Here is a 25,473-nt window from a genome sequence, read left to right as displayed (position 1 = left end):
GGTTGATACTTGTCTCCAGCTGGGCTTTAGCGCAACCAATGTACTTTTTAAAGGTCTCTTTGTTGGCGACAGGTGGGCATCGCATTGGCTTGATAGGAGGTTAAACATTGTGTTTTGATTTGGTTTGGATTTTGCCATTGCCTATGGAGTATTGTTGTTTACGAGTATATATGCTAGCTTGGTTAGATGTGTTGACTACAGTGTTTTGTTTTGCCAGTAAGGATGGCCTTTTGGGGGGGCCTTTGTTTCATCTAGAAATTAGTCTGCATTTTTGCACATCTGATTCCCTCCAAATCCCAGGTAGCTGAAGGATATCAGGACATGGGTAGAATGCAGTTTAGTCAGGTGTCAGTGCGTTGTGTCATCAATCTTTGTACAAGCATATTAAACAACGGATGAGAGCGCTGAGAAGGATCAATTCAAATCCCCTGCAGGGATTGAAGGCAGTAGTGTCTGCACTGCAGGTAAGCAACGGGGGTGGGTCGGGGACCAAAGGGAAACCACCTGGTGACAGCAACATGTGGTGAAGAAGAAAGAGGGGATGACACCTGCCACTTCCTGTTTGGAAGAAGCAGGAAAGATATTCCCTGTGACTTTGCTTCATCTTTAGCCGTGTACAGGCCAGAACGCGATGAAAGACTGAGCACTTTGAGGGAAACAGCCAGAATTATTCTGTCCCACATTGATGAACATCGTGATAATCAGGAAGCTGCACTCCATCAAAAGACCACATGTTTGGTTGTGCCGTCAGAACATCTTCTGATAAGACTTCAAGCATCGTTTTCTTTCTGCGTTTGAACATTTCCTGCTTTCATCTAAATTTCGTGTCCAGAATCTTCTTTTATTCGAAAAAAAGAAAAAAAGAAAGAGCTGCAGTCGTAAACCGGTGACCACGCAGTCACCAAATTGCTCAGGGATTGAGTTGTTTATGCATCATGTTTCTGCTATTTATAAATGTTTACAGCATATGTCAGATGTCAACAGATTAATGTTTCGCTAAAATGGGTCTTTTCACATTCCATTTTTTTGACACATTACACGATAGCACATAATACTTTCTCCTCCCATTGGAATCCAAGGGAGTTATTTATTTACAGAACAGATTAACTCTTCTGTAATCGATGTCATCTGCGTCCCACTGCTAAAGATCAGAGTTATTGTCGATTTGATTTAACTTTCTTTCATCGCGGCCTTGTTTCTCGTCTGGATTCAGAGCCTTAATGTTTGCGTATTGGCAGGTAGTCCGGGTGCGACAGCTGCAAGCTTTCTCCCTTCTTTCACTTGTTATCTATACCTAGTGGGGATTGCTCTGCACAATTGAATTAATTACGCTTTTATTTTGTTAGAAGCTATACAATAGAGGTACTTTGTGTGCAGATGTTGCAGCGTGATGAGGACCACCCGGCTGCATTAGTGCAGGTCTTGAACTCCGTTCTTGTGGAGCCTCTTCGCTCTTCCTCACACTGTTGTCTCAGTCAGTTTCCCATCACTTAATGAACTGAATGGGAACGCGATCCACACAGATGTTTTCAGACAGGGTCGTCCTCATGGATGAGTGTGGGAGCTGCGTGTCCAAGTAAAACAAAGAGCACTTTAGGCCCCAGCATCTACACAAGCTGTGTGTGTTTTGACAGAAAATATAGGCCTCTTTATCGTCGCACTATATTGTTTGTCCACTGAAATCAATCAATAAGGACTTAAAGTTAGGCCTTGGAATGTACTGCTAATGCACGGCGTCTTCAAACATACAACGCTGTGCAGCCGATTCAGCAGAACTTATCCACTTCATCATTGATCGGAAATATCGCTTTTGCTTTAGGACTGTCATAAAACATGAAGCAAAGCCATTCAAGTCTTTCTGTCATGCAGGTTCATTCGTCTCATTTGTTAAAAAGGAGTCTGCCGTTCCCATCAGCTCCACAGCGCTTTTTAGCATTCAAGTTCATTTGTTGTGGTTTTCCCATCCCGCAGCTTTACTGTTAAGAGACAGACAAAATTAGCAGCTAGTCGTGCGGAGCCTTTAGCAGCTAAAGAGCCAGATATTTTATTGTTCAGCCCAGATCAAAAGAGTGAACGCTGCACTTGCATGGCTGCTCTGCACGAGACGCTGAAAAGGGCTGCCAAACAGTAATGGTGTGTCCAAAGTCACGCCAATCTGTGAGAGGAGATGAAGAACAGAAGATGGAATAAAGTTACGATCAAGTCATCGGCGAAGACCACACACACCGGGATCCTGATTCAGCTTAATCTATTCATCCAGATACGTCCACCAGACCTTTCTGTAGTTGTTGGTTCTAGTGGGGCTTTTATTTCCAAATGAAAAGGTTTTCATTCAAGCGCCTTGGTGCTCTCACAATGTGGATCAGAGATTTCCTGTCTGACAGACTACACAAGGTTGTAATTTGCCAAATTGGGTCACGACCTCCCGTCGACTCTCCTTTTAGCTCGGTTTTGGTCTCCACCAAGGACTCCTTAACTGTTAAATGCTCCTCTGCGTTCACCAGTTCGCCGCTAACTGTGTCCGCCTGCCGCTTGGTGGTGGACACAGTTTACAGTGTTTATCGGAGCATTTCAGCCAAAATGCTAAGAAGACACAAACAAGCTGAGGGGAACTGAAGAGTCGGGAGATAATTCTTTGTAGATTCGCAACTTTAAGTGATCTTCACCTTACACACAGTCAACTAATCTAGTGTTACATTTCATTGCAGATTTAAATAATCTGTCATGTGGAATGCTGACTGGTAGGAATACAGAAAAAAATAAAATTGAATAATAGATAAATATATATATTAATATATATATAAGCATACCATGGTTGCAACTACAGTGCGTTCGAAAAAGTATACACCCCCTTTGTGTTTTTCTTCTATTATGTTGCACTACAACCTGGAATGTACATGGATTTTTGTTTGACAAAAATGCAGCTGCACGTTCTCCTTCATTTTTAAGTCCAAACTAAACCTCTAATTACAGTGTGACTGACCACTTTTAAAAAAAATATTTGGATGTTTTGTAATGCTCTACACAAAATAGTGTAGTCAAATAAAAAAAAATATCTCAAAACATAAAGAACTAAAAGGCAAAGCCCAGCTCTGGAGTGTTTCTTTTCTGCCTCTATGATTAAGGCCCTCCTCGCCTGGTCTGGGAGTTTTGGTGGGCGGCTCTCTCTCTTAGCCGGTTTTTCGAGGTGACATGCATCCAGTAAGAATGGATTTAGTGGCGCTCCGTGTGATGTTCAAAGTTTCGGATATGTTTTTTTATCACCCAATCCTGTTTTTGAAGAGCTCTTTTGGTCTTCATGGTGCCACTTGCTTTGAGGTGTTGCAGACACAGAGTTGATGTGACACTTAGATTGCACACATGTGGACTTCATTTAACACATTATGGGACTGTAATGCAATGAAATAGGAAAACAAACATTTCACATGGCACTGCAAGTGAGAAATATAAATAAATGCTTTCATACTGTAAATGATTCTTCGTTATCAGTTATCAAAAATGTGTCCAACAAATAAAATGTGCTTTCAGCTCCTCTATGTAATCTATGAATAGTTTCTTCTAACTACCTCACGATGTCCAGTTAGCAGCGTTTCTGCAGCTTTCAGTCATTTCACAATGTTCATCAGCAAATACACGTTTAGTTGGTTTAAATGTGTTTGTTTCTGAGCACTTTAAGGACTTCTGTTTTCAGGGCTGGAGTGAAGCTGTAAACTCAGAATCAAAGCCTTTTAAAGTCATTGTTGTACATGACTTTACTCTATTAACTGTATTGTTTTTATATGCATACCATGTTGTTAAGCCAAAGATAATTTCCATATTGTGGTCAATTAAATTCCTAACTAACTTCTGTTTTTCCCCATCCATCGAAGGGTGTATTCAAGCTTAGAATCAAACATGTAACCAACTTAAAGCCGATACTGTACCGCCCCCTAGTGGCCAAAAAGCATTAGAACTGAAGAGTTTGCACAACAGAAATCGAGTAATCGGACCAGCGTGCACAGATGTGCTCTCATGTTACAAACGAAGGCCACAATTCAGTGTCTGAAATTGAAATCACATTTATTGTTTGTTCTTGGGAGTTGATTCACTTAAAACCCTTGTGTGTACAGTACGTTTCTTTCCTCAACTGCATCTTTTTCTTCTTAAAATCGCCTACGTCGTCCGTCTCGTTACACACTCGTACACGCAGACACACAAACACACACACACACAGAACAGCCGGTTACACCAGCTGAGTCTTGATGTCAGGTAATCTTAAAAAGGGAACTCCAATGCACCAGACTTGGGACCTGCAGGAGGCCTCGGCACCCGCTGCCAGCTGTGAAGGCAGAGGAGGGTCGAGTCCCTCCGCGCATCGTGGTCCCCTTTAAAAAAGGCCCTGCTGCGTATTAGAGTCCCGCCGTAGCAGGACGTCCAGCCGCTCGCCGGCTCCCGGACCCGCGACGCTCTTCGCCAGCACCAAAAAGTTTCAGCTCGGAGAGACTAAAAATAAAAAATACTCTAAAGATTCACCTTGCAGGACTGCAAATACAGAAATGTACAGAGCAATAAAAAATACAGAGCATCAAAAGGTTGAAATCAAATCACGATAGAGGAATTAAGATCACTTACTTTTTTCTTTTTTTTTTAAAACTACCTCGCTAATAGAACTGCTGATGGCTCTACTAGCGTCAACAGTTTCTTAAGTACATGTAGTTATATAGTATGTATCTATACTCCATAAAAGGGTTTAGGGGGATGTCGTTTGGACCGCCAGCCTCCATGGACCCCTCTACGGTATCGCTTCAGTTCTGGATCGAGATCAACGCACTCTGAAGCAATGTTTGAAGGAAGCGGACCTCAGAGGTCAGAGGGGTTTCTGTGTTTGGACTGGGGCGCTTCTCAAGAGCCCGGTTTGGTTTTGCGTTCATGTTTACTCGTAGTAATCGAAAACCCCGCCGAGCGGCCCGAGTCGTCTGTTCTCTGGCGGATGCGTTTCCCCGCCGGTTGGTTCAGTCCGTCGTTCGGCGTGGAGGAACTCGGGGGGAACTCGATGGCTGTGCAGAGTTTCCTCCACCACCAGGTCCAATGTAAACAGCTTTTACAGAGGCAAGACACGGAAGTAAACAGACTCTTTGGCACATCCCAACACACGATGACGGATGCAGTTCAAGTCCTGATTAGACCACGAACAGACAGGCTCCCACGTGTAGTCCACTTTGAGCGAAGGAGAGGGGGCTTTGCTATCGGCGGGTTTACTTCCGTCTCTCTTGTTAGACCGGGAGACAAATGCACATCTGCAATGCATGTACACAATCATACAAACTAACACACACACACATACACACACACACACACACATTGTGTGCACTAGTGTAAAAGTGCACCGCTGACCTATTTTCAAACATTCCAAAATTCTACTTTAGCTTTAAAATGACCTAGCTTACCACATTCAGATGCATAATAATAAATAAATTACTTGGGTGAAATGAAGAGAGAGAAGAAAGGCAGGAAGAAAATGGCAACACTTTCAATGGAAAGAAAAAAAGTGTAACCTTGGCCTTGCATCTAAAAAAAGAAAGAAAAAAGAAAGCTACCATCTGCAGAAGGCAGACCTTGGAGTAGTAACATCATGAAATGGTGCATAACGTGGGGCGTATGTTTGATTGTGTATGAAGGTGTGCATATAAGGTTTTAATAGGTGCTTTAAGCTACATTCAAGCAAAATGTATATTTGGGGAAAATAATTACATTGTAAAGTCTACAAGGGGGAGTTTCCCCTTTTGGGTGTGCTTCCACTTCTTGCTCCTTTAACCAATTGGAATTAGTCTTTTAGTCAAATCCCGCCATTTTAAAAATAACGGGTGTTTCAGTAAGTGCCGAGTGACAATGTCACCGTTGAAAGTGCCTGTTTTAACACTTAGTGTTACCACATGTTTGAAGTCTCGACCAGAAGAGACTGCCGTGATTATACAATGCGTTTAATCTCAGTCGGGACCTTTAGATGACTGATGGGAGTCTCACCGTCTTAGTAGCGCACTGGTCATGAAAGGAAAGGGAACTGTAGCGGACAGGAGGACTGAAGCTTGATAAAGGGCTACATTAACCCCTAAATCACCAGGTGACTGGGAGGAGAGAGGTACAGCAAAAGTCTGCGTCAACACCCGGACATTCAATAGAAACAAGGCAATCACAAAACACCAGTTCGTCTCTCCTCACGATACTTGCCACGATAAGCCAGGAGAGCTTCGTTCCCCTGGTAACGGGACTTAGTAACAGTCCAGAAAGCTGCTTCTAAAAAGGTGCTTGGGGCTCCGAGGGCTCTTTGGAGGGAAAACGATCCTCTCTCGAAAAAACACTTTGTGAAGGCCGAAAGGAACAGCCGATGGACGAAGAGAAGCAAAACGAGGGGTTAAATGACGTTGAGCTTATGCTGCGTTCACACCAAACACCGAGTTGCGAATATTTGAGTCAGTTTACTCGCTCGACAATAACGCTGCGTTCACACCAAACGCGTAGCGAATGTTACTCGCGCCTGAAAGGGGGCGTGGCTTATCTCCGTAAAAACAGTTAACGTTTCCGCCATCCACCATGGAAATAACCACTAGTTCTACTTTATACTTCTTGTGTAAACTCCACATACGTCGGAACATCAAACTCCATGGCGTCTGGGTTCATAATACTATCCGTTGTCCCACAACAGCGTCTGAATGTCGGTCGCTACCAGCGCTACTTCAGACGGACCAGCAGCAGTTTGATTCAGCAACGGCAGAACGGAGCTTCTCAACGCTGATTGGCTGACGCAACTCTGTGTCACGGTAATTTTTTGCCAGAGTTTGAAAATTTCAATTTGCACAAATTTGCGCAGCGTCAAACATTTCATTCACGCAGCCCGGTGGAAAATTTGCTTTTTCACAACCTATCGCGTCTGTGCATTGACTTTGCGTGTAATCTACTCGCGCGTCAAATTCGCAACGCGTTTGGTGTGAACGCAGCATTACACTGTCTGGGTGGGGAGGGGGATAGACGCTGGGGAAAGGGGGCGCTGCTCCTCCGAGACCGGTACGATCTCTGTGGCGGTGACCGGCGGGGCGCACTCGGCCACCGGGGGCGTGGCGGAGCGGTCGTCGCGGGGCGGGGTGGAGGCGTGTGCAGGCGTGGTGGAGGAGGTGCTGGAGGTAGAGGTGGAGGCCGGGGCGGAGGCCTGGACCGGGGTCTGGACCGGGGCCGCGTCGTCAACCGGGGCAGAGGCCTGGACCGGGGCCGGGGCTTCAGCGGGGCCCGCTTTGGGCTCGGCGGCCTTGTTGTAGTTCATCTTGAGGATGTGCTGCTGGAGGTGTCGGATCCAGTCCTCCTGCACCGACAGCGGGCCGTGAAACTCCACCTCGCAGAATCTGACACAAGGAGAACAAAATGTATAAAAAACACATATTGCGAATATGCAAATTTACATGTAAAAGATAATAAAGAGGTGTCGGGGTGATTGTATTTTTTTGTTTTTGTTGTTTGTCTGCTGTTATTTTATTTTTTTACTGTACTTTATTTTATTATTATTGCATGATAAACCTAATTTTTGTGAGAAAAAAAATGGAATTATGATAAATAAATCATCTGCATATTCTGTGGCTGCAACAACGTGTTTTTTTTCACACAAAGAAATGAAATACAATCTGACGGTATTAAAACTCGGCGCCTCCCTCGGGAGCAGCCGTTTCTGTTGAAACTTTTGTCATATCAGAACTTAAGCGCTCATTGGTGTTGCTTGAAAATCCCAAATGATTCAGGATTCTCAATATAGAGCATTAGCGGCTAAAAGTAGAGCGCTGCTCAGCGGGGGATGGGGTCGGGGATTGCTTCCTGGGGATTACTGGACTATTTAAAATGTAGCCTGGCAGTTCTATTAATGCTGCCGTCTCTAAAATGTCTAATGTTAAAAAGAGGCCCCGAACGGGTGTCACTCACCGGCACTTCAGGGTGTAGAACTTGCCCACCAGTTTGACCAGTGGGTAGGAGGGCGGTTTGGGCACCAGGGCGGGGACGGTGCCTGTGCGGGGCGGTTTAGGAGGGCTCTCCGTTCCGTCCGGGAACGACGGGTGCTTCAAGGGCCGCCGCTCATAACCTGAGCAAGAGGAGGAGGATGGGGAAAGATCAGGGTCGGTGTAAAGTGCAGGTTGAGTCACAATGCTTGGATGTCAGTGTTACACCTTTAGGGTTGGTACAGTCATTTAGTTGAGTGTTCTCTCTAAACCCAGCTGACTTAAAAACCGCAAGACTCTCTTTTCTCATTTAATTTTATACTTGCGAGGTACATTTTTTTAACAATCATTCTTCAAAACATCACTATGTTTCAAAGAAATAAAATAAATAAATAATGCAAGCCGATTCAATGTGAAAAAAAAAGAAAAGATAAAAGGCGACTGACTGCCTCGCTGAAAACAAAAAGGCAAGCGCAGTACTGTGTCTCTCTCCAAACATTCCATTTATTTCCCCTGATGAAAACCTCATTTTCTGTGTTTTTCTTTTCACTGAACAGACTTTTTTTGTAATTTTTGATCTGCCTTACATCTCATGTGTCCCACATTTAAGCTTAATATTGTTAAAAATAAAATAGTTGACAGCCATGCTAGCTGCGCTGTGAGGCTGTACAGCGGTGTGTCGAGCTAAATGCTGTTGCTAACATATGCGCAGGGAAAATGCTAACACTGATATTTAGCGACCCAAATGCCTGTAAAACTACCGACATTCCCCTAAGCCTCAGCTTTGCTACAATGTTTACCATGTTATTTTAGTGTGTTAGCATGCTAACGTTTGCTAATTAGCACTAAACATAAATAACGCTGAGATTTCGTCTGGACCAAAGTGGTGGACCGAACCATTGACAAACGCTAAAACGCTAAAGCTAAAAACAGCCAACCAACGTCAAACGACTTCTTTTTTTATCTGCCTTACATCTCATGTGTCCCACATTTAACCCTCATATTCTAAAAAATTAAAAATAATGTAGTTGACAGCCATGCTAGCTGCTCTGTACTTCTGTGCTTCGTCGAGCTAAATGCTATTGCTAACATACACGTGGGGAAAATGCTAACACTTTAGCGGTATATTTAGCAGACCAAATGTCTGTTAAACTACTGACAAGCTTTAGCTTTGCTACAATGTTTATCATGTTATTTAAGTGTGTTAGCATGCTAACATTTGCCAATTAACACTAAACACAAGTAACCCTGAGACAAGTAACAACTGACAAACTCTAAAGCGCGGCTAAAAACAGTCGACCAACGTCAGACGATTTCAGTGGGCTCATTGTTCAAATGTTTTTCTCAGAGGCGTACCAAGCCCAGCACGACCTAGAAACGTACATAAGTGGGTAAATGACACACGGCGGCGTATGTACCCGACAACAAAACCATATGCTGTGTCCGCGACGTACCTCTGGGCAGGCGGACGTTAAGCTCACTGCGCGCCACCTGTGCTTGGAGCGGGAGGCCGCCGGCGAGCCGCGAGGGGCTGGGACTGCTGCGGCCCGGCCTGAACGGAGCCGGTAGGTTGAGACCGGCTTCGCGCTCGGCGGTTCTGGAAGAGCCCTGGCCGACCTCGCGGCTCAGCGGCCGCACCAGGCTTACGGCCAAAGACGACGACCACTGGGAGGAGGACGAGGAGGAGGAGGAAGAGGAGGCCTTCTGTGATGAGATGGGGAGGATATGATCAGAATCCGTCGGCGCAGTGAGAGGTGAGCTGCTCTTCTGGAAGAGGGACAGAGATGAGTTTTCTAATCAACATTGTGTCAAAACAAGGGACACTTGTGCTACCATGATGCTAAATTAAACCTCACCAGCTGTACTCATCAGGTCATTATGAGGCCAAATAATGCGTAATAGCAATACACTGTTATTTATATAACATTGACAGCATTTATTATCCTCATCTTAAAAGGAGTAGCTGATTGATACCCCTCTCCAAATGATTAAAAAAAATGAAGCAACTGCCGACAACTAGTTAGCTTAGCTTAGCTTAGCATAAAGACTCCCACATACACGTTTCTTTCTTCCTTGTTTGATTACTACCAACACGAAACCGCAAATGTTGTGGTGTTACAGGGGATTCTGTGCCGCAGGGGCTAACATGCTAAGCTAACATGCTAAGCTTAGCTGACCGGCTGCAGCTTCCCTTTGTACCGTACAGACAGCGACATGATGGAAATAAATGTCAAAATATTCCTTTGCTATAGAAAGGATTTTGACTGACAATATATACATACACATATATTTGAGTAGTGGTGCATTTCTTAATGCTATTTTATTATCTACATTTTGCACACATTTTAGATCAAGTGGTGCATTTGAAAGCTCCACGGCGGCAGTGTATTAGTATCCATGAAAAGGCATCTCATTGTTATTCAGGCGACAGAGAGATTAAAGCCCCTCCGCACACAGCCGTCCACCCACACAGGTGTTTTCACTCCTTTCCTGATTAGACCTGATTGACGTGCCTTTCGCTTTCCTGTCAATTCTGTTCAACCTTCTTATTGTTTTTTGAAAGAGTTTTTGCGACATCACACAAGTCAGAGCAGAGCTCCACCTATCTTCCTCCCTTTGGCCCAGAGGTCTAATCAGCTGCAATTAAAAGCATCTCGATTAATCTTTTGCTCCATAAAATGTCAGTAAATGCCCATTACAAATTCCCTGCAGCCCAATATGACGTCATAACATTATTATTATCCTGCCGATTCATTAATTACCAAAGTAGTTGCCGATTAATTTTCTGTTGATTGGCTCAATCGATTAATGGTCTATGTTGTAGGTCCGTTTTAAATCATGCATCGAATGAGAAGCAGAGAACAACGCATGATAGCGTCGGCTGGTTCATTTCTCCCTTTACAGTAATGATTACAAGGGCATTTAAAAGGTGATCCATTCTGTATGTGTGTCACATCACAGCTCGGGGAAAAAAGGTGCGACAGTGACGCAAATGCACCAGAAAACTAATTCAGGAGGGAAAGAAAGAAAAGGGAGAAAAAAAGAGAAGAAGAACCCCCCCTCCCGTACGTTTTCTCCTATCAACAGCATGCCATAATTTATCTGAGGATGAAACATAAGCTGCCAGGCACCCTGGTTACTATGGCAACTATCAAGTCAATAGCTGAGTCGTTCTGGCATCCGTCCCCACAGTGATTTTTTTGCCGGGTGTAAAAAGACACAGGGTCTACAGTAAGGCTCAAAGCTGTTAGACAACACGTCTCTGAAGCTTTCCAAGACACAAAATGTCTGTCGCGCCACCAGCTGAGGCGGCGTTAGATCTCCGAGCGAGACGCCTATTCAAAGACCCCGGGAGGAAAGAGAGAGTGTCAGAGAAGTAACACAGTAGGTTGTGATCTTGTGTTGCATCGCCGCCTCTGAGCTTTGTGGGAGGCACAAGTTCTTCTACTGATATTTTATATCTTTTCTCTGACAAAAAAAATCCACTCGCGACAAAACACTTTGCTGAAGAGAAAAGTCAAAACGGCGCAGTTAAAAAAACAACACGTGCGTTGACCCGAGTCGTCGCGCTCTAATGAATCACCAGCAGCGCCTCGCCTCACCTTCTTGAGCGTGGAGCGGTTGCCCTGCATGTAGCTGCGATGCATTTCCAGCACTTTTTGCGGCCGGCTGCGCATCCAGGCGCTGAGCGTCTCGATGGGCGAGCCGTTCACGCACCACTCCGTCACGCCGAACTGCCTCAGGTGCGCCCGCGCGTGGCTGGCCAGGGCCTTGCGGTTCTCGAAGAAGAAGCCGCACAGCTCGCAACTGGGATCTAAAAATGGACGGAAAAGGGGATGAGCGATCGTCTTTTAAAGCAGGTTTTTTTTTTCAACCTTTTTGAGCCGCAGCACACCAACAATCAAAAAAGTTACAAGATGTCACATTGTAGCATAATACAGCATATATGGTAGGTACATTATGTTGCTACCTACGGGCATGGAAGAGTATGTCATTACTAGGCCAGCCACTATGTGGCAGGCCTCGAAGCTCAACAATTAAGTGAATTTGGACATTTTCCCACAGCACACCTGACTATCTCTCACGGCACACTGGTTGAAAATCACTGTTTTAAAGAATACAATCAGTAGGGAGACACACACTAACTCACCCTGGTGCCCGTGCTTGTCTGGGGAGGGTTTTCTTTTGTAGGAGAAATCATGTGGCAGCGGTGAGAAAGCCTTGAGCTGATGTGGCGGCGAGTTGGCGGTCTCCACTGGCTGGGCCTCTTCAGACGGAGGCCTTTTCCCCAGCGGGGAGAGCCTGAAGAGCTTCCCCGCGGGCGGGGTGGCGGACGTGGACCCCAGGCCCTGCTTGAGGAGCCGGGACCCCGACTGCAGCAAGCTGAGCGGAGACTTGCGGAACTTGGAGAACTGGTATCCCGAAGCACCCAGTCCCTCGGCGTTCTCCCACAGGGGACTGCTGGCCCCCGGGCTCGACTCCCTCTTCACTCCCTGGTGAGCGGAGGGGCCCACCCCTCTCTTGTGCATGACCTCCCTCAGGGTGTCGATGGGCGAGCCGTTGACGGTCCACTCGGTGATGCCCATCTGGCGCAGGTGGGAGCGGGCGTGGCTGGAGAGGCCTTTGCGGTTCTCGAAGTACTCCCCGCAGAACTCGCAGCGGATATCTCTCGTGGGCTCCACCTCATGGGCCATGGCTACGGAGAGACCAGAGGGGGAGGGTCAAGGAAACGGTAAAGTCAGTAGAGTAAGAGAGCACTAAACATTACTGTTAAATAAGTTTTCCCATCTCCTTAAAATGTGCTCCATAAACTCTGGAGGAAAACATAGGATCCAAGTTACCTAAGTTGAGGGGGAACACACTGTCAGAGCTGCTCCAGCTGCAGTTGAGAGCGTCACCGGAGAGGCTGGCAGGTCTCCCCGTGGCTCCCGGCGCGGTGACCTCCAGCTGCACCGGCTCCGGCTTCAGCTTGAGGATCAGCCCGCTAGCGGACGCCGGTGGAGCCGAGCTCGATTTGGACGCCGCGGACTGGGAGGGGCGGGCGAAGGCGAAGGGTAGGCGGCTGAGGAGGGTGGCGGAGGGAGAGGAGGAGGAGGAGGAGGAGGTCGGCAGAGGCGAACGAGGGGATACCGGAGAGGACGGGGTTTTGAGAGGTTTCAGAGGAAGAGCGCAAGGCAGGCCCCGCCTTGTGATGATCTCCCTCAGGGTGTCGATGGGCGAGCCGTTGACGGTCCACTCGGTGATGCCCATCTGCCGCAGGTGGGAGCGGGCGTGGCTGGAGAGGCCTTTGCGGTTCTCGAAGTACTCCCCGCAGAACTCGCAGCCTATTTCCTTTGGCGGTTCACCTAGAAGTTTAAAGAAGTGAACCAAAATGTGTTAAAACGGAAGCCTTATGCTGCGTTCACACAGTTTACTCGCTCGACAATAATGCTGCGTTCACACCTAGGGAACGTGGCTTATCTCCGTAAAAACAGTTACCGTTTCCTTCATCCACCATGGAAATAACCACTAGTTCTGCTTTATACTTGTTGTGTAAATTCCACATACGTCATACGTTCATAATATTATCCGTAGTCCCGCAACAGCGTCTGAATGGCGGTCGCTACCAGCGCTACTTCAGGCGTTATTCGCGTCTGTGCATTGACTTTGCATGCAATCTAGCATTACAACCTCATCAATCAACAACACTCACTGTGTGGAAGGGCCATGAGCTCGCCACTGCTCAGGCGGAAGACCCTCATGGAGGAGGATTTATGACGCTTGGCGGGTGGGCCGAGCAGACGCGGGGCGGAGGAAGAGGTAGCTTTGGGCGCGGACCCGCCTCCGGCTGCGGTCACCTTGCAGAGGAGGGACGAAGAGGAAGAGAGGCTGAGCATGGAGCGCTTCGGGGCGGCGAGGCCCCGCGGCGCCGCGTGGCCGTCGAGCTGCAACGCGCCGACCTTGTGCTTGAAGGCGTCCGTGTCGATGAGCTGGTTCAGCAGGTCGATGGGAGAGCCCTTGGATTCGGAGTACTCCACCCCAAAGTGCCGCAAGTGGGCCCGCGCGTGGCTGGATAAACCTTTCCGAGTCTCGAACCAGGCGCCGCACAGCTGACAGACGATGTCCTTGTTGGGGTCCACCTCCAGCGCTGCACGCCAGGAAGAAACAACCAAACTTAACCCTAGAGCACTAACACTAAAACTAGTCACACTATCGCTAACGTCGGGTATAATGTACCTGATCAAATATACTTCTCATCAAAATATATTAAAATACAACAATACGAGGCAAGTTGAAGTACTCTTCTTTTATTTTACCTATAGAACTTATCATAAAATCAAAAACAGGTATCATGGGGGGACCCTAAAAAAAGGCTAAAAATCAGGTGAAAAATTAGGGAATCATCAATAAAACATGATTAAAAATATAAATAATGGAGCTATGAACTTGTTCTTTGGTCCACATGTTCCTGGGACATGTGAGTCTTGTCCTGTGAAGGAAAAGTCTCCCTTCAATGGTAAAACCCATCCAAAAATGTTTCACCCTCTATCACTAACGTCGGGTGAAAATCACCCGAACACGTACGGGATCGGAGCAGAGTGACACGCCCACCTTCACTAAGACACGCCCATCTTCAATAAGACACGCCCATCTTCACTAAGACACGCCCACCTTCACTAACGTCTGTGAGCAGCATGAAGCTACACAAAGACCCAGGCACAACTCAGACAAAAGCAACACAAAGAAAATAACAAAACCACAATCACCCGACGTTAGTGTTCTCGGGTTAAGACAACTTGAACTTGAACTTTCAACGGCGCTACGAGAGACACTTACTGAGGTTGAGAGGAGCGTCATTCTCCTGCGGCGCCCAGATGGGTTTCGTCGTGACGGTGGAAGAGAAGCTCGAGGTCAAGCTTTTCATTCCCCCGGCCTTGTGCTCCAGGGAGCGCAAGGGGGAAGACACGGGCAGCAGGGAGGAAATGGGGGCTTTCCTCACGACTGAGGACGGGGAGCCGGAGTGAGGCGGAGCAGGATAGGCACCGGGGGACGGCGACGGCGTGGAGGAGGAAGAGGGCGGTACCGCTTTGGCCAGGATGGAGAGGGGGATGGCTTTCTCGTCTAAGTCCATGTCTCCTAGCTCCTCATCCTTCTGAGGGACGGAGGAGTTCTTGGCGGGAAGGGGCTCCGGAAGAAATACGTGGCCGCCCGCGTGGCGCTCCTTGGCGAGTCGGTAGAGGAGGTCGATCGGCGCCCCGCTGCTCTCCGAGACGCCGACGCCCAGCTGGCGCAGGTGAGAGCGGGCGTGGCTGGAGAGCCCGCGCCGGGTCTCGAACTGGGCTCCGCACACCGCGCACTTCAAGTCGTGGACTGCGAACGAGGCAAGAACAGCTGGTCAGAGCGATTCATAAAAAAGACAGAAAGTTCACAAAGGAACAACGGGAGGCTCGGCTTCTTTCAGAGGCCGCGGAGATCCCAGAGGACGCTTCACCTCGCTTACTCTTCCTGTCTGCAGGAACACGAGCCAGTGAGCCTAATGAGAGCTGCTCTCATTAGCTCCTGACATACATTCGTCTACCTCTGAAGATCCCACATGGGGACAACCCTCTCTGACGCTGACCTAGGGTCAGTTTTACAATCTCCCCGCTGATGAAGCTCTGCTCTAGCAGCTCCCCGTCAACACTCCGGGGTCAGCGTTCACGTTTTCTTCTCCTCCCTCTCACCCTTGGAGTCTGCATCCTCCCCGGGAGAGTCCGAGTCCACGCTGCACAGCTCGGCTTTCCGTGTCGAGCTCAGACCATCCAGTGCTGGACGCTGATGCTCCTCCTCGTCCTCATCATCATCATCATCCTCAGCTGCTTCCTCATCCTCACCTAAAAACATGACAGACAATAATAATCATAATAATATAGTACCGTTGTAAGTACAGGGCTCGAGAGAAGAAGCGCCATGTTAATTAGGCCCCTTGTTAAGTGACTGGGAGAATAACTGTTCAAATAAAAAAAACATCTCGCAATTAATTTCTATGCTCCTAAAATAAGTCAGCCTTTGAAAGCATATTAATACATTTAAAAGACGCAGGCTGAGAGCAGGGAAACACTGCCTGTCATTTATCAGCTCTTGCAATAACGTCAACTGTGAGGAAAAATAAATCAAGAAATGAATAACTGTCAAAAATAAATAATTGCACTACTGTATGAAACATACATGGCAGTCTTTCTCTTTGGTTCCAGGAAATGTCTGACTGCAGGGGAAAGCCCTGCAGTCAGACATTTCCTGGGACCAAAGAAAAAGTGCCATTTTATGCGACAAAATCGCGTAAATCAGAGAGGAGACGCGCAGACAGACAATGCTTTTTTGTCTGGTGGGCGGCTCTGCGCGTGTCAGTTCATCTCCTGACTGTAAAAAAGAGCGATGTGACACCTCGGAGCGCAGCGTTATAACACCGGCTATTATCACGGAGGCACAATGACACACACACAGATCCGGGTGCAGCTTTAATTAAAGAAAACCTCCGGATCAAAGTAGCAAAACCCGCTAACTTGACTTTGTGTCCATTCAAGGCGGAGTGATACTTCCAAAAAGGGAGAGGAAAAAAAAAAAAGAGGAAAAAAAAAAAGGAAAAGAAAAAAAAGTGATACTTCGATTATACTTCGCTGATCCGGATAAGTTGGAATAGCGGCTACAAAGTTACCTGCGCGATCTCTCGCTCTCAGTTAGTTGATTACAAAAAAACATGCACAAATGCGTGCACTTGAAAGCACAGCGTGTCCTCTATCAAAAAAAAAATCAAAGCAAAGTAAAATGGCGAGGATTGGGCAACTGTAGGTAATTTTTACAGATCCTGCAGCATTGGAAACACTGGACGTCATTCCAGACGTGCACAATACAAATGGAGAGACACACACAAAAAACACACGGACGTTAAAGGAAACACAAACTGATCGCCCCGTTAATCATCACTATTTGATCCGCGCGTGCAGAAACGGGGAAACAATAACAATGACCCGCTTTGTGAGCTGCTGCTTTTTTTTTTTGACACGCGTGTCCACGGGCGATACGACATTGGTTTGCTTGTGCATAAGTCTCGCATGATGATGATGATGATGAGGAGTTATTTTTTTGCCTTGTAAATGGCTGAATGTCTGGCTGCGATGTGACAGAGGATGCGGCGCGAGACGCGCGGCGCCGGGATGCGATCCAGAAAAAAAAAAGGGTGCACGCGGGTGCTCGGGAATTCCAGCGCGCGGTACTCACCGGTCCGCAACCGCAGTGCATCGGACTCCCCGGCAGCCGAAGCCAGACAGCTTCTTTTTTTTTTTTTTTTTTTGCCGCTATTGTTTGGGTCTACGGGGAGGTGGAAGCAGCCATTTTGCCCCCATATGCACCGCTAAGCTAAGGCGTGACCAATCGAGTGGAGGCGGAGGTTGGGATGAAATGCACCGAGTGCCACATCAACCACGGGGTATCAGTGACTCTTTCTCACTCTCCCTTTCACACACACGCGCGCGCGCGCACACTCCCTCCCTCCCTCTCTCTCTCTCTCTTTCTCTCTCCGTTAAGGCTGGTTTTCTCCACAGCCACCATCCTATTCCAACACTTTCCACACTGCACAGCGGTGTCACCCGGGGTCAAGGAGTTTTTGTTTTATTCAGTGGTAAAAAGCAAAACAGGCAGATGCACTTAAAACAACAGCATCTTCTCCGACGTTTTATGAATCTGTAACGGCCTTCTTGAACCCTCCATTACTGAGGCGACATACCCCGTGTTTAAAGTTCAAAGTTCAAACACGTCACCATCCAACGGGATAAGTTCAGTGCTTTTAATGAAGGATCGATAATGAGAGCTTACCTTCGCTCTCTTCAACCCCTTCCTCCTCCTTCGAGGGTGGAGGAGATGCTGAAGGCGGCGCATCCAAGGCGGCCGCGCTCGGCGTCCTCTCGCCCGTGTCTCCCTCCAGCTTTACCTCAACGATTCCTTCCCCTTGGTTCTCCTCTTCCTCTTCCTCTTCATCCTCCTCCTCCTCCTCAGAGTAGCCGGTGCTCCGCGGTGGAGCCGTGGGGATGGTGAGGTCGGGCCTGCTGGAGAACAGCTCCCTCAGGATGTGGATCGGCGAGATGGTGACGTCCCAGTTGGTGATGCCGAAGTCGCGGAGGTGGGCCCTGGCGTGGCTGGACAGGCCGGCCCGGGTGTCGAAGCCGGCGCTGCAGAACTCGCAGTGCATCACGCTGAATGTGTCCGGGTCGAAGTTGGCAACTGTGGGGAGGGAGAAGGGGGGGCAACACGTTTAGACATGCAAATAGTAAATGGGCCGGTACTTGTATAGCGCTTTAACACTACATGACATCATTCACACACTGATGGGAGGAGCTACCATGCAAGGTGCCACCTGTCCATCAGGAGTAACTAACATTCACACACCTTAGGCACAGTAATTTTGGTGGAGCAATTTTGGGGTTAAGTGTCCTAGCGGAGCCGGGGATCGAACCGCCGATCCTCTGATTGAAGGACGACCCTGCTCAGCACTGAGCCACAGTTGTGACAGAACGTACAGCTGTAGGCTGGCTGCTCCAGATTTAATTAACTGTTGGATGAAGTGCCATCTTGTACAGACAGTCACGGTCCCCTGAGGATGAACCCTCCACCAGGTTACAATTTGTCATTTTGAGTGAAATGTCCTGACAAATATCGGATGGTTCGCCATTCAATTTGGGGCCCATTCGTGTTCCCCACAGGATGTGTCTTTTCACTTTGATGACCACTTAACCCTTCACATAGATGACTTTAGTCACCTGCAAAACTAAAGACATTCTCATCGTCTTCAGCTGTACCTTTTGTTTAGTGCTAGTTAGCTAATTTTAGCATGCTAAGCTAATAGGAAGCTCCCAGCAGGTAACCAGACGTTTGATTTATAGAGAGAGGAAGTCCACAAAGCAGACGATCTAACTTCACACTTGGACTACGGCTGAAACGGGCCTTCAAGAGAACGATGGCAAAGCTAGCGTACCGCGCGGCTCACGTCAGGGTCGGTGTGTGAAGAGCATATTAAAAACAAAGTGCGTCTGGGCTTCAGACTCTCCACACAGCCGAGAGAGCAACACGCAGCAAGCCGCTGACCTTTTTTCTTCTTCTTCTGATAGGAGAACTTCCTCTCGATGGCATTGACTTCCTCGGGGGAAATGAAGTGACGCACGTTGTAGCTGACGCCCACTCGGTTCAGGTGGCCCCTCACGTGGTTGGCGAGCCCGATGCCGTTATGGAATCGATCGGGGCAGTAGGGGCACTTCCTCTCCACGCACTTGAGCGCCTCGGAGTCCTCGTCGATCTCGTCCGGGTCTTCGTCCGAGAAGCCCTCCGACAGGAGACGCCGCACTCGCTCCTCGTCGATGTCCTCGTCGACATCGTCGTCGCTGTCGGTTTCTGCCGGAGCAGCGGGAACCCGGTTGCTCCTCCTCGGAAGCAGAACCTTTCCGTCTTTCTCCTCCTCCAGCTCGTCTTCGTCGTTCACACTCTTCTCAGGGGGGAGCGATGATGTGGCGCTCTGCTGTGCTGAGCAGTCTATCGAGACAAGAAATGATTATGATAATAATAATAATAATAAAGTCAATTCTGAATTAACTGAACAATCCTATTCAAATTGAAACAGAATGCTTACCTTAAATATGACATGTGTGTCTTAGGTTTTGGCTCTGGCTTAAGTCACTATGTCAAATCGTTTACATGCAGTCTAGTAATCCGATTATTGCACAGTTTTTGCATGCATCTGATTACTCTTTCGGGTAAAGGGATTACAAACAACTGTGCTAACACAGCTAGATTTCTGCTCCAGAAATATGAAAATGCATACAAACCCTTAAACAGCTTTCTTACACAAAAAAAAAAAAGCTCCTTGTTGGTGTAACAAACATCCAGCAGTCACAGAGCAACATTAGCATTAATTTGTAGTCGTGTTCAGTCCACCTCACAAAGTCCAATATTCACTCTTAGCTCCGTTTTTGGTCACCACCAACTCCTGAGGGAAATATCTGGCTTTTTTTAGCCGCTAAATGCTCCACTATGTTAATCAAGCTAGTCGCTAACTGTTTACTGTCAGCTGTTTGTCGTTGGGCAGGGGCAGTACAGTCAGTTTTCAAAGCTTTTTCGCTGAAAACAGACGCCTGCTGCGGCCTGGAAATGACACTGAGTGGTTAGAGTGAAATTAAATAGAAAAACCGTGAGCCGTAAAGTGAACACGATTAGCTTAAAGATGCTAAAACGCTCCGCAGAGCTAAGGGGAAGTGCAGAGTAAATTGATTATTCTCTTTGTCACTGTACACCGTGGTCATTTGATCCATTGTTTATGATAATAAATAATATTTACAAGTGCAGCTTTAATGTTTTCTGTGTGATCAGGTTCTCAGCACAGTTCCCAAAACAAAGCCACGAGGGAGCAGAAATCAGACGGTTGTCTTATCCCATGTGAGCATGTACATAATAATGTAGCATTAGTGTTCGAGTCTCACCTGTGCTGGATCGTGCTCTGGTGTGGGGTTTCACTCCAACAGGTGAGTTGGCGTCTCGTTGGGAACGCTCGGTGTCGAGCTCTGTGCTCGGCTCTTCGTCCTGCTCTTCTTCTTCTTCTTCAGTCCCTGTCAGCTTGTCATCCTCCAGAAACCGGGCCAGATCAGTCCAAGTCTTCCCTCTTCTGCTAAATCTCCTCTTCCCAACGCACTTGAAGACTGCAGCTGCAGCGCCGTCTGGCGTCACGCCGCCCTCAGAGGCAGCGGCTCCTCGCTGGCTCTCGTCTCGGGTTGTTGCGTCGCGAGAGGACCCAGACCCAGCGAGACGATCAGAATCGAGGGCGGGCTTTGTGATTCGAGCGCCCACATCGGACCTCGAACGCCGGCCAGCCTCATCCGGCAGCGCCGCACTGATGGAGACCTGCGCCGGGTGAACTAGTTTCTGGTGTTCCCTCATTACAGTTTGACTGGAGGTCAAGAAGGCACAATGACCACAGGCCAGGGGAAACAATGGCGGCCCAGAGGGCGGGGGCTCCGCCTGGCCGGCGGGTTTCTTTCTGTTGTGGGTCTTGGTGTGATTGCCCAGCGCTTGGGACGTTCTTGTGCTGAAGTTACACTTTGTGCAGAGGAAGCGGCGGCGGCAGGCGGAAACACCTCGGGCCGGAGCCGGGCTTCGAACTGAATTCGGAAGAGCGGCGTCCGAGTCGAGAGCTGCTGTTGAAACCGGGGAAAGTGGCGGGGAAGTCACCGTTTCTGGTTCCGACGTTTTGCCCGCATCTCGCGTAACAGCGCCGTCCGAGCCGGTGTGCTTCTGAACCTCTCTCGCCTTCCCGTTTTCGTTCAGTTTCTCAATCTCCTCCAAGATCTTGAGACGGGACTCCTGGTGCCTCTCGTGGTGGTCGGCCAGCGCGAGCCGATTGGGAAGGTTCCATCCGCACTCAACGCACCGGAATCGGCCGCTCTTCCCCGAACGCCTGCCGCCCGCTGCGCCGCTCTGACAGTGCTCAACGATATGCTCCTGCAGGTGGACCTGCTTCTTGAAGTAAATGCTACATTCCACGCAGGTGAAGATTTCTTCACCCAGCTCGTCTTCTTCTTCTTCTTCATCCCCTTTCCCTCCTCTCTCTCCAAACTTCATCGGCTCCTCCACTGCTGCCTCTCCGAAGCCGGCCTCCTCAAAATCGAACGCCCCTGCGCCTCGATCCGGCTGCGCCGACTCAGCGGTTTGGGGTTTTTGAGGACTCGCCCTCGCCCGCTGGCCGGTCTCAGGCGATGTGCGCTTCAAGGTGCCGAGTCCGGAGAAGGGCCTGAGCAGCACCCTCTTCTTCCGGCACCGCTGAATGAATGTGCAATGAGCCCAGGGGCCGGGAGGGGGGCTGTCGGGGTCCGAGTCTCCAGGGAAGGTGTACACGTCCCTCTCAAGCTCCTCAGTTTCTTTTCCCCTGGGCCTCTTCTCTCCCTCACTATGGCCCACCTCCCCCTCATCCTCCCCCTCCTCCTCCTCCTCCTCTTCCTCCATCATTTGGCAACCGTCCTTTGGTTTTCCTTTGGACTGAAACAGCTCGGATACATTCCGAGCGTCGCTGTCCGCCACTGCGAAGAGAAGACGGAGGAGTTATGATCGGAGGCTCTCGAGTATGCAGGCGGATCTGGGTTTCGTCCTCATGCTACTCACAGTCTGTTGGGCCGAGCGGAGACGTATTTGGCTCGTCTGTCTTTGTGCTCTCCACGGCAGCAGGCCGGTCCGTGTCGCCAGGTTCTTGGCCGTCTTCACGATCAAGACTGGGCCGCGTCGGCGAGGGGGAAAGAGTTACATGACACTTCTGACAAGAAATTGTGATACAGCTGCAAAAACTAATCGATTAGTTGTTGACTGTTAAGTTAATCGATAACTATTTTGATAAACGATCAATCGGTTTGAGTAAGAATTCTCTAATTCCAGCTTATTAAATGTAATTACTTCCTGGTTTCTTTACTCGGCGGCAGTAAACTGAATATCTTTGAGTTGTGGACAAAACAAAGGCTTTCGAGGACGTCATTTTGGGCTTAGGGAAAGTTTTTTTGGGAAAATCAATCAAATAAAAACAAATTGACAGATTAATCGACAATGAAAATGATACATAATCACTTTGTCTAAATTGATAACGAGCGTATAATAACTAAAATGAGCAGAAAATCTGATCATTTTGCACTAAAGTTCTTAATTAACTGAAAAAAGAATCGGTTCTTTTCATCTGTCAATTATTTTAGTCACAGAAGAGCATACAAAACCATGTGGTTATTTCATAACTCTACTTATTTATGAGCCCGATATTGAGACAGCATTTAGACCCTCAAGTTGGGAATTTAAACAGAGATATATTTTATGGGCCTGAATACAAAAATACATGGGAGGTTTCACGGGGGAGAAAAGCAGCTATACAACTTTACTTTAGCATCACTAAAGCTTTAGTTGGTCTTCACTTCCTTGCAGAGAGTTGACCGTTAAAGCCAGTTAGATTAGCTTAGCTTAGCACGAAGACTGGAGACGAAAGGCACTACGACTCAAATGCCTTTTGTGATCTCTCTTCGGATGTTTTCCCTGACATGGTTGCCCCCCCTCCTCCTCCTCCTCCTCTTCCTCTTCCTCCTCCTCCTACTCCTCCTCCTCCTCACCTGAGTCCAGAAGAAGGGGATCCTGGGCTGTGAGCAGCCAGACCGTGAGGGTTAGAAAAGTGCTGTAGCTCCTCCTCTGACACACACAACAGCACACAAAACACACAATCACAGCAGTCCACAGATATCAGAGACACAGTGCGGCAGACTTGCACACCGAATCAACATTGAGAACAATAAGGATAACAATGATAGGAACAGCGATGGCACCATGTATTCAGCTGCTAGACGACTGTCCCGGTAGGTATTAACTCATGCGTTACCATCTAGTGCTTCTCTCTCAGAGTCAGAGTCCCAGCTCAGGGAGGAAGGAAAGGCTGAGGACCTGAATCTCCTCTGTGCGCTCCTCCCCGGGTCTGCGCCGGGCCGAGCGCCCTCACCGCCGGCCCGCACCGCCCTGGAGCGCCTGGCCGACATCGGGCCGTCCCTCACATTGGTAGAACGTGAGGACTAGAAGGGGATGATAAAAGTATAATTATAGATATATACGTATAGAGTCAGATGGCAGGAACGGCACGCGGTGAATGATGGCCGTACCTGTAAGGTGCATTTGAGGGAGGCGGGGTTTTGTGCTGAGGTGGAGGGTGCGGGCCCACAGCTGGTCCCTGGGGTTAGGGGTCGCTCCTCCGGCTCCATGCTCCCACACCCCTCCCCCCAGAGAGCAGGATGGAGTCCCACTGGTGACCAGCCGGCCTACATGGTGCAGCCTCCTCTTCTTCTGGAACACACACACACACACACACACACACACACACACACACACACACACACACTGAGAACACTTGTTTTCATGACTGTTATCTGTTTGTCTGAGCATTTTATTTTGTACTTAATTTAACATCTATTGCACTGTTGTTGTTGTTGATTGTCTCGTCTAATGTCTAATGTTATGCGGCATGAAAAAATCCTTGTTTATGTAAACATACCTGGCGAATAAATAGTTCTGATTCTGACACACACACGCACACATGCACACAATAAAAGTTTCTCACCACTCATCCTTTCTACTCACAGATCCCAGATTGTGAGGGAAGAATCAGAAAGCACCTGTATGGTGTAAGTGTCAAAATCTGCAGAATCTGTCCTCAGTAATTTATTTATTTATTTATTAATGTTGTTGCCAGCTGCAGGTTTTTGGACTGTCTGGCCTATTTGCACAAGATGCCTGCTCTTACAGAATGAAACAGGGCTCCCAGCTGGTTACATGCATAAGTAGCCCATTTCCCCCTTCTTTAAAAAAGAAAAAAAGCAGGAAAATGCCCGGGCACATCCCGGGTGTCCCGCCGAGGCTGCTGGCCTCTGCTGCTCCAGAGGACGTGGCTGGTATCGATCCGGTCGTTGTCAGGTTGTCAGGTGACTGGAACAACACCGCATCCGCGCACTATGCCGTTTTTAAAAAGCACCAAAACGCCCAGCAGCTTGCAGGGGCTGGGTTTCTTCTCTTCCTCCAGTGTGTGTGCAACATACTCACTGAATTCCGGCCTGGGCTGCGGGTCGCAGTGGAAAAAGGCTGGTGCGTTCAAGCACCGCTCGTCATAGTTCCCGAGGACGGCGCTGAGGCTTTCGCCGCCCGGAGACGATGCTCGCCCGGCGGCTGGCTTTCCACTGCTCCTCCCGCAGGGGACCGGACCGCGTCCCTCCTGTGCAGCCGCTCAGGTCTTCGCATGGATCCCTCCTCGAAGATGCCAGACGCAGGACTCCATGTTATTTGGCTCGCGGGCACGCTGCGTACGTAAGTAACGTCGACGGGGAGGGCGACGGGGAAAAGAGTTTTTTTTTTCTTCCCCCGAGTCGCAAACGAACAGGGTCAAGTTGAGTAAGTTCAACTTTTCTTTCTTTTTTTTTCTTTTTTCTTCTTCCCTTTTTTTCTTCTCGGTTTGTGTTCTCGTTGCGACGCCGGCGCGTGCGAAAAGGTTTTTGGGTTATTACGCGTTTTGGGGTCGCGACGACACTTCGGTCTGCGAGATAACACGAGACTACACACGGGGTCCGCAGGCCGCGCGGGGACGTTTCACGGAGCCGGGCATCGCCTTCTGGAGACAGGTGACGTTTTAATTGTCATTTTGGTGGCAATTTAGTGTCAGTTAGTAGCAGCGTTGCACCACTTTGTGGAACAACAGTTTATAAAACACCTCACAGGTGTGTCCCTCGCGTTGAGGCGAGGACAGCTGCACCAGTTTGTCTTTAGTTATTGTAATATACAATATTATAAATGTTGTAAATCAAAAACACGCCTCACTGCTGGTTATTGTGATTATAGTGGTCTGGCGCCCTCTGCTGGCCCGAGGTGGAACTGTGTTGTGTACCGTCAAGGACACTTTCCATCAAGTACTGATAGTGAAGTATTTATACCACAGAGGAGACAATACTTGTCACAAGTAAAT

General features: G+C 48.4%; 1 protein-coding gene across 1 annotated transcript; it reads right to left on the bottom strand.

The window, feature by feature from the left end:
- Positions 1–6,976: 6,976 nt before the first annotated feature.
- Positions 6,977–23,748, bottom strand: wizb (WIZ zinc finger b; the record flags this gene model as incomplete). The annotated part of the gene is made up of 16 exons (XM_079233518.1): positions 23,627–23,748; positions 23,353–23,539; positions 23,090–23,165; positions 22,110–22,216; positions 20,438–22,027; positions 19,053–19,493; positions 17,787–18,191; positions 15,659–15,808; positions 14,772–15,305; positions 13,648–14,082; positions 12,797–13,300; positions 12,106–12,651; positions 11,558–11,769; positions 9,410–9,722; positions 7,942–8,098; positions 6,977–7,373 (listed from the first exon to the last, which is right to left on the bottom strand). The coding sequence occupies exons 1-16, from the start codon at positions 23,723–23,725 to the stop codon at positions 6,977–6,979; spliced, it is 6,153 nt and encodes a 2,050-aa protein (XP_079089644.1). The 5' UTR covers positions 23,726–23,748.
- Positions 23,749–25,473: the final 1,725 nt, after the last annotated feature.

This window comes from Taurulus bubalis, assembly GCF_910589615.1.
Source record: "Taurulus bubalis genome assembly, chromosome: 17".
NCBI classification, from domain to species: domain Eukaryota; kingdom Metazoa; phylum Chordata; class Actinopteri; order Perciformes; family Cottidae; genus Taurulus; species Taurulus bubalis.
The sequence above is the reverse complement of the archived record's forward strand: the minus strand, read 5'-3'. Positions and strand labels throughout refer to the sequence as shown.